We start from the raw sequence: 13,600 nt of genomic DNA, 5'->3' as shown, positions 1-13,600 counted from the left end.
TATGTTTGAATTGGAGCCCATCAGAGGCAATAAATATATTTCCTTTACTAAGAAGTCACCCCTAGATGGAACACTCAAATGGTAATTGAAAATCTCTTTGGGATTCTCCCATGTCATTTAGCTTTTTTATTCCTTAACTGTAAAACCAACTAAGAAAATTCTAAAATAAACCCAGCTAAAAATGTTTCTCTACAATATATGCCTAGATTCTCACATATCTTCAGCTCATACGCTACAGTTTATGCAAATAAGAAAGCAAAAATCTGGGAGAGAATGAGCAGAAAAAGAAATGATGAGCAAAGAGAATGGGCTGGGGGGTATGGATTGCTTTCCTACATCTCTCAGATGTCTTGCAGGGATCTCAGATGACCTGGGAGCACTGTTAAGCAGCACAAACTCTGACCAGTGACTCAGAAAAGGGAGAGAGGGAAAGTCTACATCTTACATCTTAGTTACTAGGAGTTTTGCCAAGTCAGTGAAAAGGACTGTAGAAAGGGGATGAACAAATTCAACAGGATTTCCTGTACGTTTGTTTGTTTTGGCTGTTGCCATTCTTAAGTCCCCTGGGTACAGAGACATGCTCTGTTACAAGAGAACAAAATGTGTGCCACCCACCACTTTGTTCTGAGAGGTCTCATATCAGTTGCCTCTCTCCTGTGCAGAATTGCAGTGCCCATGTGAATTTTGCACCAATCTGCCAGCAGCTAGAACGTGGCAGCCAGAAGGCTGCTGCTGGCCAATAGAACAAAGCAGACAGTTTCAGCCTTTCTGAGGTGCCAGGCTGAGCTCCATCACTTAAAGCTAATTGGTACTTTACCACACTCAACCAAACAGAACATGTGTGCATGGACTGTTCTGTCTCCCTGAGCTTGGACAGAGGTATGCATGTTAACTGGTTCTATATTAATGGTGGTCATCTCAAAAGATGGCTACTTCATCTCTGAGTGGAGTGTTCGAGCAATTTGTGAAAGGCACCCACAGAGAAAAGCCTTCTTTTTCTAACTGGGTTGGTTAGAGCTTATTACGCTTCACCAGCAACTCAGCCACTGCTTAGTGGCTGCATTAATTAGTCTGCTGCTTTCTGGCTTTCCTGTTCCTTGTGTTCACAAAGAATTTACAATCTCTTATCATAATAGGAAAAGAAAGTTTGGAGAAAGATTGCCCAGCCAAGTCTGCACGAGGTTGGAGCTGTGTCCTGTTGTTCAACAAGTATTCTGAATGAATATATCTAAATGTAATGAGCATTTTTTCACAAAACCTTCAGACAGAAATAATTTAGAATGTTGCTCTTATCTCAGTTGCATCTGTTACCAAGTTCTGGAATGCCTTTATCACTGAAAATATCTCCTCCTTTTCTCTTCCCCCATGCCATTTTACTCAAATATCTCTCCCAAGGTATATCTTTGCACATTTAAAGAAACAGAGGAATTTCGAATTATCATTTTCTCCCTTACAATTTAAGCATAATTGAGTATGTTGAGAATTTCAATTCAGAAAGGCTTAGGTCATCTCTCACAAGCTTTTCTATTTTATCTTCTATACTGAATAGTAACTCCTCTGACACGGTGACTCTCATGTTGTGCCCAGATTTTTATTTCGCATGGAATTGTTGCATAGCAGACCATCTCTCTGGGTGCTCAACCAAAGTGACTCTTCCTGAAAAATCCATATGTGATTTGGGATAGTATTGTGTCATTTTCTTGCATCAGGACAACAGCACGGAATGATGTAGTATCTTCTCCCATAAATTACTTGATTGGTTTGAGAGTCATCACATCCTAGCGTTATAAAATGCAAGTTCACTGAGATTTGTCTTAATTATAGTTTTGGAGACAGCGTTGTCCTACTGAGAGAGAAAACAAGTTTGAGCTTTTTGCTACAGAAACTGTATATTGTATGTACGTTGTGTCTGTAACTGCAGTGTTTGTGTACATATTGCTGTCAGTGAGTGAATTTTGCTCTGCAAAGCAATCCTTTCACTTGCAAATGAAATAAGCCATCCCTGTCTTTCCCTTGACTGGACACTATAATCTTTAATAAGTTAAAGCACAAAGTTGAAATGGAAATCAGATCAAATTTGGACAATAGAAGAATACCAAATAAGGATTCTCAAAATGAAAGCTGCAGGTCCATAATATTTCCTGAAGCAGGAAGACAGGATCAAAAGACAGATTTTTTTATTTTTATTTTTTTTATTTTTTTATTTTTATTTTTATTTTTATTTATAAGGAAAGAATGGTGACTGAATAGAACTGAATTCCTATGGAAGAATTTTAGTTGCTATTTTGCAGGTACAGAAAGCAAAGAATTGAAAAGGAGTATATGTTTGTGGGACCTGGAATCCCCTCTGTTCAGCCCTTTGTTCCTGTTCCCTGTGGTGTGTCAGATAAAGACAATTATAAGGGATTGGATTTTTCACTGAGTCTTTAACTTGGGATGGGATTTGAACTCAGATTTCAAAAAGATGTTAGATCAGTCTGGGTTCAAAATAAGGGCTGGAATACAAAAGAAGAGCAGTAAATGTGAAAATTGAAGTGATTCTTCTTACTAATCCAGAAGTGGTTCTGTAATGAACCCCATTTAGCACAGTCAGAAAATAGTTGTCCTCAAGCGAGGCTTTGGGTAGCTGAGAAATTGGTAAACCAGGGAGTAAATACACCCTTTCTCAGTCACCTCTCCCCTCTTCCTAACTGCATACTTAACAAAATATAATTTAAGCTAATTATGAAAAACATTGAAGTAGCTGTTTGCATGCTTTCTAACAGCTTCTGAGGTGCATATAAAAGCTGTTATATGAATCTGCCTTATGTGATGACACTGTAGACATAGCTTTCCTTCTTTAGTGCTCATTTGTACTTCCAGATTGTAGGCTAGCTTGCATTCTCCTAGGGATGAAGAGATCTGCAATTACTTTTTGAATGTGCGTGTCCTGCGCAGAGAATGTTAGCTGCAAATGCTACATTTGACTGAATCTATTGCTGCAAAACTTGCTTTAATATAAAAGATAATAAGGAGTATGTAGACAAACTATGTATTGCATAAAGTTGATTTCCCTTTAGAAAGGAAGACCAGCACCTGTACCACCATAACTTTCACCTTTACTTTCCAAATAGTCTTGATGTGGGACTCAGATAGGCACTGAATCCTATCTGGTCTTTCATTTACTGATGGTAAATCCTCCTGAGCAAGGATCAGAAACACTGAAAGATTAGATATTAGTAGTATCTGTTGCTCTGTACTTTAAAAAAATTAATTGGTAACATATCTATTTGCAAGTCATTCACACTGTGCTTATTAAGTTTATGCCTTTATGATTATTTTTGTTAAAATACGCAAAGGAATTGTGAAAATAATACTTCCATTGAAGTACTACTTCCACCACATTACCCATGGGAATCTTACTATTTCCGTCACTAGGACAGAATCTTCTAGACCTTTAGTTGGCTTTTTTTTCATCAAATTTCCCTTGAATTCTGATCTCTTTACGCAGAATCACAGAATTACAGAATGGCCTGGGTTAGAAGGGACCTCAAGGATCATGAATCTCCACCCCCCCTGCTGCAGGCAGAGCCACCAACCTCCCCATTTAATACCAGACCAGGCTGCCCAGAGTTCCATCCAATCTGGCCTTGAACACCTCCAGGGACGGGGCATCCACAACCTCCCTGGGCAGCCTGTTCCAGCACCTCACCACTCTCTCTGTAAAGAATTTCCCCCTGACATCCAACCTAAATCTTCCCTTCCTCAACTTAAAACCATTTCCCCTTGTCCTGAAGTTATCAACCCTTTCAAAGAGTTGATTCCCCTCCTGTTTGTAGGCTCCCTTAGGCACTGAAAGGCTGCAATGGGGTTACCCCACTTTACCTGTCAAACTCACACTAATCTGGAAATGTTCTCTAAAGGGCACACAAGGCACCTTTTGCTAACCTTGGCACAGTGTACTGTGTCCTTGGAAATTAAATTCCTGACAGTTTGGTTAATAATGTATTTTTATTATTACAACAACAGTTTTAAAACAAAGCACGTTTTCTTCAAGAGTCATTTCAACAGATGCATAATTCAGATGTATAATTATCCTTAAGGATATGTGGTTTGTCACTGACTCTTGGCATGGGAAAAGGACAGATACTGTGTTGGTTTTATCTCAAGGAATTTAGGCTGTGTACTGTCAGCCAAAAGGCCTTAGTTACAAAACAAAACGCATGCTGCCTTGTCTCTGTGCTTTGCTTTTTTATACTAATTGCTTTCAGCTTGAATTGTATGATCATGCATGTATTTCATACGTGTGATTTGTTTATGTGGAACTCCATTATCCTGTCTCATGTTCTTGGAGTGCCTGAAAGTAGTTTCACTAATCTGTCAGCATAGTATGTACTTGTGGATAAATATAGATGTGCAGCCTCTCTGTGAGTGGTCATCATCATATGCTGAAGCTAAAAATTACCCCTCTGGTTATGGAAAGGCTGATCTGATCCGGAGGCCTGTGCTAGCTCACACATTGTAGGTCTTCAGCACTTGTCTATTTGAAAAACAAAAACCAAAACTGAACTAAAACTAAAAGCAATATGGACCAGAATGATGGAAAATTTGCAGTGAAGTGTGATACGGGATTATGAAGCAAGTAACTTCCTTTTTGATTTCAGTTAGAAAAGGATTCAAACTTTTCTAACTTGAGCGGAGCATTTCAGGTATTCGCAGGCTCATGGATATTACAGTAGCATGTTGGAGAAAATCCAGTGTGATCAGCTTTATAAAGGGGCTCGGTAGGTACAAAAATACTGAAAATACATGTTGTGGTTTGTGGTATTAGTCTGTTTGTGGTTTGCTTTAGTGCAAGTTTGACACAGTTAACTAGAAGAATGCCATCTCTGTTTCTTGTGGTTAAAGATACTGAAAATGCAGTAGCTGTTTGGCTGACATGATATCCAGCATAGTGTACTCTTAAGTTGTCTTGATCTCTCTGTTGTTTTGCTTTATCTTAGAGCTTTAAGAAAAATACCTGGCATGTAAATCATAGCAGAGACTCTGGCATGGTGGCTTAATTTTTTACTCATTCCCATTATCACCTCAGTGACTGTGTGGTCAAACTGCTGTGCTTTTTTGCATCTATTTCTACGATCATGGAAACTAGTATACATGGAAAAAAATAGCAATGATTTTATTTCAGTAATTCATTCTATGGCAATAGTACGTGGTTGTGGTGGTAAGGGTTTCTGGTATTGCTTATCCCATATTTCTAACTTGTTTTTAAATGCTTTCAAATGCATAACAGTGAGGAAATTTTATGGTTATAACCTGAACGAAATAAAAATAACCAGTAGGAAAAGCAAAGAGTATTCTTTGAATACTTTGAGGGACTTATTGCAGATAGACTAGGAAATAAGGAATGTATCTTGTTAATAACAAAATTGGTTGTTTGAAAGAAGTAGCCTTCTGACAGAATTGCACCCCAAATTGTTGCAGCCATCTTACACCTGATCAGGCATAGTTCATCTTTTTCACAGATTTTTGTGGGATAGGTGATTTAGATATGTGTAGAGCTTCCTAACATTGACTTGCAGATTCCCTCCTTTGTCAGGGCCCTCAGGCATCTGGACTGCCATGGGCTCCTGCTCTCTGGATGGGAATCACCATTCATTTTCCTTGGGAAGGAATTATGTTTCTCTAATTGAAATGTTTATTTTAACTCAGTATTTGTATGCAGACCTGTACTGTATGTTAGTAGTTCAGACTAAAGGTTTCAGTGGTCTATTCTGGTAATTCTCCATGTAGGAGAACAGTATTATTTTGAAATTACGAGTGGAAACTTAATTTGTCAATGAAAACAGCATTTTGAATTGAATAATTCCCCTGTTAACATCCCACTTCTGCCCTTCTGAATAAACCCACGCTGACTTCATATGGTGTTTTTGCACATAAAAATTGTGCCTTTTATTTAATAGGAAAGTGTTTCTCTTGCAGAGATGGCAAAAATTTATGCTTTTTTTTCCATTATTGTTTTTAATGCCTGCATTATAATGTATCAACACAAAGGGGCCAACCATGGATTATTTAATGCAAAAATGTCTTAAATTTTCAGTCCTTGATTTGCAATATTATGTCTCAGAGGAATTTGTTTTTTTTTTAATGACCTTTGTAGGGCTCTGTAAGGCTCTCAATCTAGGAAGAAGAACTATATTCTGTTGAAGCATCAGTGTAGAGGTCAGTGATAGTGTAGTCTAGTCAGGGACAACACAGCAAATGAGGAGGGAGGTGATGCAGCTGAAAACATGTACTAGAAAGCCAAGTTTTTATGTAATTTTACTACCAATTCAGGATCTACTCAGAGCCTTTCTGCTGTCAGCAGTGCTGACTTCTACACCAAAGATGCTTATGGCAGTGAGCAGCTACAAAATGATGTATTAAACACTTGAACTAAAGAAATGTCATATGACAGTCATTTCTGTACCTGCTGTAATTGTATAGCAATGTTAGCTATTAATTTCAGGACATCACTTTACTTTCTTTTGGGGGAAGAATGTACTGTTATGTACTTCGAAGAAAATCCGTATAAGCGCTTCTGAGGAAGTGACAAGTCTCACACTAACATAGGTCACTCCAAATGTAATGTCTCCTATTTATTTCCATGGAAATTACAACAGATACGAAGTACATAATACCACTGTTTGACAGAGCAAATCCTCAGCTGGAAAACAACATAATGAGCATAATTGGCTATTTTCACCAGTGATGAGCCAGTGTGCTCATAAAAACCTGCAGCAGTGCAGGTGACCCACAGTTTTGCAGCTGCTGTGATGGAGTTCTTGCTAGGGAAATGTTGCCCACGCAGGCTGTTTTTCATCAGCCCAAACAGATGGAAATCAGGAGGCATCAAATCCGGACTACATGATGAGTGTGGTAGGACAGTCCAGCCAAGATTGGCAATGCTCTTCATGGTCTTCAAACTGGTATGGGAGTCTGGTGTTACCATACTGCAACAGAGAGGTTTCTTTATCTGTGTTCTGACTCTGGACAGTCCTTAGTCAGCTGTGATGTAGCAGTTAGAGTTGACAGTTTGTCCAGCTTCCAGAAAATCCAGAAGGATCAGCCCTTTCTTACAGCAGAAGACACATCACTTTCTGTGCTGAGGGCTGTATTTGAACTTCTTCGTTGATGGGGAATTCACACTGCCACTCCATGGCTTGCCATTTTTATTCCAGTTCACATTGGTGACGTGATGTTTTGTCACCAGTAATAGTGTAATTCAGCCCCATATTGGTTCAGTAAGTCCTGACAAACCTTCATACGGTGTTCTTTCTGTTCATGTGAAAGCATTCTTGGGATTCACCTGGTGCAAACTTTGTGATATTCCAAAATTTTCCATTGCATTGAGGCTGTTATTCAACGACACACACAGTTTTCCTGGTCATAGTCTTCCAGTTTGTGTGGATCAGATGATCGAGCCACTCTGTCTCACTGTATTACTTTTCTGCATGACCATCTGGAATATGGCTTGTCTTTCATGTCGCTGTCACAACTACTGAAACACACCACCCCCCACCTCACTTTTTGGTCTCCATAAAAGTTCCACAAGGGTTGATGAATGTCAGTGGGTGCAATTTTTTCTGCGTGAAGGGATTTGATGACACAGTTTGGCTTTAGTTGCACTTCTATGCCAAATGCCATTCTATCAGAGTGCCCCTCTGCTGCCATCTGTCACACAGCAACAAATTATAACGGCATAGTAGTAGGAAGGTTCAACTTCTACTGCCATACCACCAACATCCACCTCTGACATTGTGGGTCAACATTATAAAATAGGAGGCATTACTTTCAGAGCAGCCTTCATAATAACATTTCTCATAGAATCAGTCACAGAATTGCTTAAGTTGGAAGGGAGTTTAGGGATAACCTAGTACCAACCCTCTGCCATGGACTGGGTTGCCACTCACTGGATCAGGCTGCCCAGTGCCCCAGCCTGTTCCAGTGCCTCACAGCCTTCTGAGTAAAACATTTTGTCCTAACATCTAACCTAAATAACGCCATTCCCCCTTCTTCTAGCACTATCAGACCTTGTAAAAGTTGGTCGCCTGCCTGTTCATAAGCTCCTTTCAGTTACTGGAAGGCCTCAATGAAGTCTCCCCAGAGCCTTCTCCAAGCTAAACAAGCCCATCTCCCTCCGCGTTTCTTCACAGGGGAGGTGTTCCAGCCCTATGTGGACCCGCTCCAATAGCTCTGCATCCTTCCTGTACTGGGGGCCCCAGGCCTGGATGCAGTACTCCAGATGGGGCCTCACAACAGCTGAGTACACGGGGACAATCACCTCCCTCTCCCTGCAACCCAGGATATAGCTGGCTTTCTATGCTAAAAGCACACTGCTGGCTCATGTCCAGCTTTTGTCCATCAGGACTGCCAGGTCCTTCTCCACAGAGTTGCTCTCAATGAGTCTTTCTCCCAGCCTGCACTCATATCTGGGATTGCCTCGACCCAAGTGCAAAACCTTGCACTTGGCCCTGTTAAACTTCATTAGATTCTCATGTGCCTACTTTTCACAAGTAATTGATTTCTTCGTCAGATATCTGGAAGAAAATAGATTGAGATCAGTCTGTGTAATAAACCTAATACCACAGTTCTTAATAGGCTTCTTATTAGAATTAAATCCCAATGCCTCCAAAATTCTGACAGAGTACCCTAATGATTGAAGGCGAGGATTGCAGCTCTAAGGAGGTATAATTAGGATTTCTTACACACCCTTCTTCCTTCCTTCCATCCTTCTTATGAGTCCCTTCTTTTTAACTTAGTAGCTGATACAAGCTGCACCTTTCTGAGGAACAGGTGTGAAGTTTGTGCTTGCTAGGGTTCCTACAGACCCTTTTGAGAGGCAGCCTCAGGTAGCAGAAGGCAGGTGTGTGGCCTTGAGGGGCTTAGTTTGGCAGGATGGGAGACCTGATGGTGCAGAGCTGAGGGGAGCCTGCGGGAATAGGGGGTGATGGGCTGTGGGAGGACAGGGCTTCTGCTGCACACAAGGCCCTAATGCAGGAAAGGGATGGTTTCACTGTTCACGGCAAAACATTCTTCCTAATTGAGTAGTCAAACCATGTGAGTGGATGGCTGTGAGCTGATCCAAATGATGTGTTTGAATCATACGACATATATTGGTGATTGAGTAAAACAGATTTGATAGTCCATATAAATTTACGTCTGATCCTTTGCATCGCACTGTTCTTATATCTCAACTTCAGGAAAGCCCAGGTGATGACAGTGTGTACTCTTTTTTATAGAGGCCCTTTTTGTTTCATTAGTTTGAAGTAAATTATTGTTAAGAGTAATGTGTATATATGTGTATATAGTTTTGTATCATCTGAATGTACAACCATTTTATATGGTTTGGTTTATGCAGAATCAGCACTAACAAATTTCAGTTAATTATGGTTTTGCCCTCAGAAATCAAGTAAAACATTGCAGGTAACAAAACCAGCTGAATGGAAGAAGAGATGCTGCTGTGCTAGATAGTGGTGGTATACCTTATCCATTAGGAGAGTTATTTTCAAAGTATAGCACATATGTTATGCTTGCAGAATAATAACTAGGTGAACAAAAGCATCTCTGTCTTGCATCATAGACTTCTAAACTGATTTTTGAAAGGAAGTAAAATCTCTTTTACTTAATGGTTCTATTTTTTTTTTCAGTGTGTTAATTTAGGGTCCGATTCTACCACATCTTGAGTATTATTAAATTATACTTTAATCATTGGGATTTTTTTTTTTTGCTCTTTTTTTTCCCCTGCAATTAAGTGTTACAGTCTTTGGGAAAGATCTAAAACCTCATTTATTCTTAAAGCAATGTCATCTAGTTAATAGGTTACAGTTTTAGCAGTGGTTGCAGTTTCATTCCTCAAAAGGAAATGCTGAAGGCATTAGATGTGCAGCAACCATCCTTGTAGTTTATTCTTCTTCCTTTGTAACTTGGACACTACTTACCATGTAACACTCTGGAATGCAGTGCTATTGGTAAATATTATATTTACCTGGAGCAATGAGTATTCATATTTGTTTTGCATTAAAGTACCTCTGTCTCAACCACCAGCAGTTACAATATCTGTAGAAATACACATGGAGCATAATATCATGATACTGATAATGGGGAATTCACCAATGTACAGCACCTTTAGATTGGAAGAAATCTCTGGAGGTTGTGTAGTCCAACCCCTGCTCAACAGCTGCAGGATGTTTCTCAGGCTTTATCCAGACAAGTTTTGAGTATCTTCGAGATGAGTTCCACAATATCTCTTGACAACACTCTATGAGTGTTTGACTATTCTCACAGTAGATTTTCCCATATTCCAGCATGTGTCTATTGCCTGTAAAAGTAAGATAAAAATCAGGCCCTTTACAACTCACCTTAACCAGCAGATCATAGTCTTGACATTTGTAAGGATAGCTCAGTTTGAATAGCATTAAAGAATAAGTTTGTTATTTGAGTTATAGACCTGGCCTAACTCATAAAGGATAGGAAATATGGATGTTGTTCAAAGAATGAACAAGTGTCAGCAAGTGTGAATAAAAAGAGGATTGAGTGTGTATTAGATACGACTTTGTCTTTTGTTTCTCCTAGGTTATGTAGGTGTTACCTGTAACTTTAAGATGGAAATGTTATATTGCATATTTATTTTATTATCACTAGCCTGCAGCTTGTGCTTTGATGGTATGATGGGCCATTGGGATGCTTTGGAAAAGTGAAGATGTTTAGTTACACAAAAGTTAATGCATCGCTTTTACATTTCAGCTTCTCCAGTTGGCAACGGATATATCAAGCCACCCGTCCCACCTGTTTCTGGTACGCAGAGAGAAAAAGGACCTCCAGCCATGTTGCCTATTAATGTTGACCCAGACAGTAAGCCAGGCGAATACGTTCTGAAGAGCTTGTTTGTTAACTTTACTACTCAGGCTGAACGTAAGATTCGTATCATCATGGCAGAACCTCTTGTAAGTAAAAGGAAATTCTAAGTGTATACGTACTTTGATTTGAATTGATTTCCCAAATGGTAAAATACACCACTGCTATGGTGAACAGAAAAACAAAGGTGTGCAAGGTATGCCAAAGTGGTGATCTGAATTACAATGAATATTTTATTTTTGTTTGCCGACTGGCAGTGTGTTGGTGAGATTGAGAAGTGGAAGGGTGTCAGGCAGCATGAGTTTCACAGCTGGGAGAGAGGTCATTTGAGTCAAAATAGATTAGAAAGTACTGAAATGCAATTAAAAATATGCATAAGAACATTACTGGCTTTCAGCTAAGACACGAAAATGAATAGCACTGCTGGTTCTTCTTTTACTACCGACAGTAGCAGTTTTCATAATCTTACGAAGTACTATAGCACCAATTTTACATATACATAGAATAGATAAATACCCTATTTTCAGGTCAGGGTATTCTGAATTGTCAAATTAAGATTGTCTTAGTTCTGTTAACATCTCTTTAGCTTTACGTTTTGATATAGATCCAGAAGCACTTGGTACTTTTTAAGGCTTTCCAGACTTTCCTCTGAAACATTAGGTAGGTGCAAGATGAGGGAAATACGTAATTTGGAAATCACTGAAATCCGAACAGAAATTTTGACAAAGGTCCAGTTTTTCTCCTGCTGTGAGTTCCTTCCAAATATAAAAATTGGAATAAAGAAACAGACATTGTCCAGGCCCTTCAGGGGATATAGTACCAGCATTTATTTAATACCATCCACTCTTCATGTGACACACAATGAACACCTTTAAAATTTTAAGACAGAGTGTATTGTAAAAGAACTTGACAAAATCTGGGAAACAACAAGACCATGGCCAAGAACGTTGTTTCCTTGGGGCACCTCTGTTCCTCATAAACGCTTACCTCTGCATTTGCATGTAATATTTCAGACACAAATAGGATCCAGTCACCCTGAATTATTTCCATTTCACACTGTGTTAAGATGATTTAGACTTACTGTGTGTTGATACATTATTTTTGCATCTTTCTGAAACTATGAAAATCTGAATATCGATCTTACTCCAGAGACTGCTGAGTGAAATTTTATCTGGCAAATTCAACACAGACTGACTAAAAATGTAACATGGGATTAGAATTTCACCTTCTTATCAACAGTTTTAGTACAGATTTCTTACAGGGATCTAGCTGTGAGACATTAAAAATAATTCAATGACGTATTCACATCTAATTAATGTTAATAAGACTTATAAGCCATGGCATGCTGCTGTTTGAGGGTGACTGGGACAAATGTGCAAGCATGTTTTTGTAGACATTCTGTCAGAGTGTAGTAAAAAAAGTGGCAGGGAAAATGTAAAAAACTATTCTGGAGCAGTGGCTAAGATGTTAAGTCCACCCTTTTTGTAGGGTAGCTGTTGGATGTCTTGCTTTGTTCCTGCATTTTTACTCCACTGGCTAAATTGTGACCAGGAAGCTCCAGGGATCTGCAAGACCAAGATTATAAATTGGTGATGTAGAGCCACCTTTAGCCTTTTTCATAATAGGTAGTCAAATGGTGAACTCTTTGAAGATTCTGTTCTAATTAAACTCCAGTGTACTTCAAAGAAAATCAAACTTGCAAAGTACTCCAGCACTGAGATATTTCCAGCCTGAATTCTCTAAGCCATTACAAGATATGACAGGTTAATTTTATAATGAGTGATGAATACTTAGGATATCTTTTAGAGAAGTTAGAATGATCAGTATATATAATCACTTTTTCATCCCTTTTATCATCAAGTCTATCTCAGATTCAAGCTCGGAAATTAACATAGGATTAAATTAAAAACTCACTGATACATTTTTTGCATAAATATTTCTTTCCATATGCAGGTTTTGCCTTATTATCTATTCTGACTACCCTTATTATGTTTTTCTGAATTTTTCTCTCAGTTTCTTTGGCCCAGTTGATATTTTTATCTCTCCTTTCTGTGAGATACACAGAGCCCTGCTGTAAATTACAGTGTTCTGACAACTCTGGTGGAAAATCAGATTTGTTACTGCCACGAGTAGCGGATGCTTGCAAGGCACAAAACATGTTTGCTATTTTCTAGGGCAGCAGTGAAGGGCACTTCACCCAGTCCTTTCCGCAGTCCCATGAAATCTCATCTGGGATGGCAAGATTCCACCAGCAAGGAAAAAAAGCACAGAGCAGTGTCACCTATCCTTCCTGCTACCTTGCTGTTGACAAAACTTGATTTGACATTTTGGTTACTGGACCTGGCAGTGATCATCATAAAAAATATACCCCCCAAGCTGATATGTTTGGAAGGCATGAGTCTAATGCCAACTATCCACTGTCAAGACTTCAGCAAGTTACGATGGAAACCTTTTGTTACCAGATGTGATTCTTTTTTCCTTTGTTGGGAGCATATTTTATTTGAAATTTCAGGTCAAACTTTTCTCCTTTTTAGGGTCTCTGAAGTAATTACATTAAGTTCACAATTATGTTGCTCACTTTTAATGATGAAACTACTATATCCAGGTTGCCATGTAGTATTACTCCAAGCTGAAGGTATTTGACAACAGAATGAATTTAAAGGGATTTTCCGGTTTAAAAAATTCAATTCAGAGAAATGAAATGTAAATCATTTCTTCTTGATAA

The 13,600-nt window shown here is 39.0% G+C and overlaps 1 protein-coding gene across 13 annotated transcripts in view; it reads left to right on the top strand.

Moving 5' to 3' along the window:
- FRY (FRY microtubule binding protein) overlaps window positions 1-13,600 on the top strand; it is a 244,342-nt gene that overhangs the window by 102,290 nt on the left and 128,452 nt on the right. For 12 of the 13 annotated variants that reach the window (XM_090133321.1, XM_090133320.1, XM_090133318.1 and 9 more), the window contains one exon: window positions 10,765-10,964. In XM_090133321.1, coding sequence (XP_089989447.1) covers window positions 10,845-10,964 — 120 coding nt within the window. In that variant the 5' untranslated portion in view covers window positions 10,765-10,844. Of the gene's footprint in view, window positions 1-4,546; window positions 4,764-10,764; window positions 10,965-13,600 lie in introns of those variants that run through there. The other variant, XM_090133305.1, reaches the window with a different exon arrangement.

Source organism: Phasianus colchicus, chromosome 1 (genome assembly GCF_987193195.1).
Source record: "Phasianus colchicus chromosome 1, bPhaCol1.hap1.1, whole genome shotgun sequence".
NCBI lineage: Eukaryota > Metazoa > Chordata > Aves > Galliformes > Phasianidae > Phasianus > Phasianus colchicus.
The sequence above is the reverse complement of the archived record's forward strand: the minus strand, read 5'-3'. Positions and strand labels throughout refer to the sequence as shown.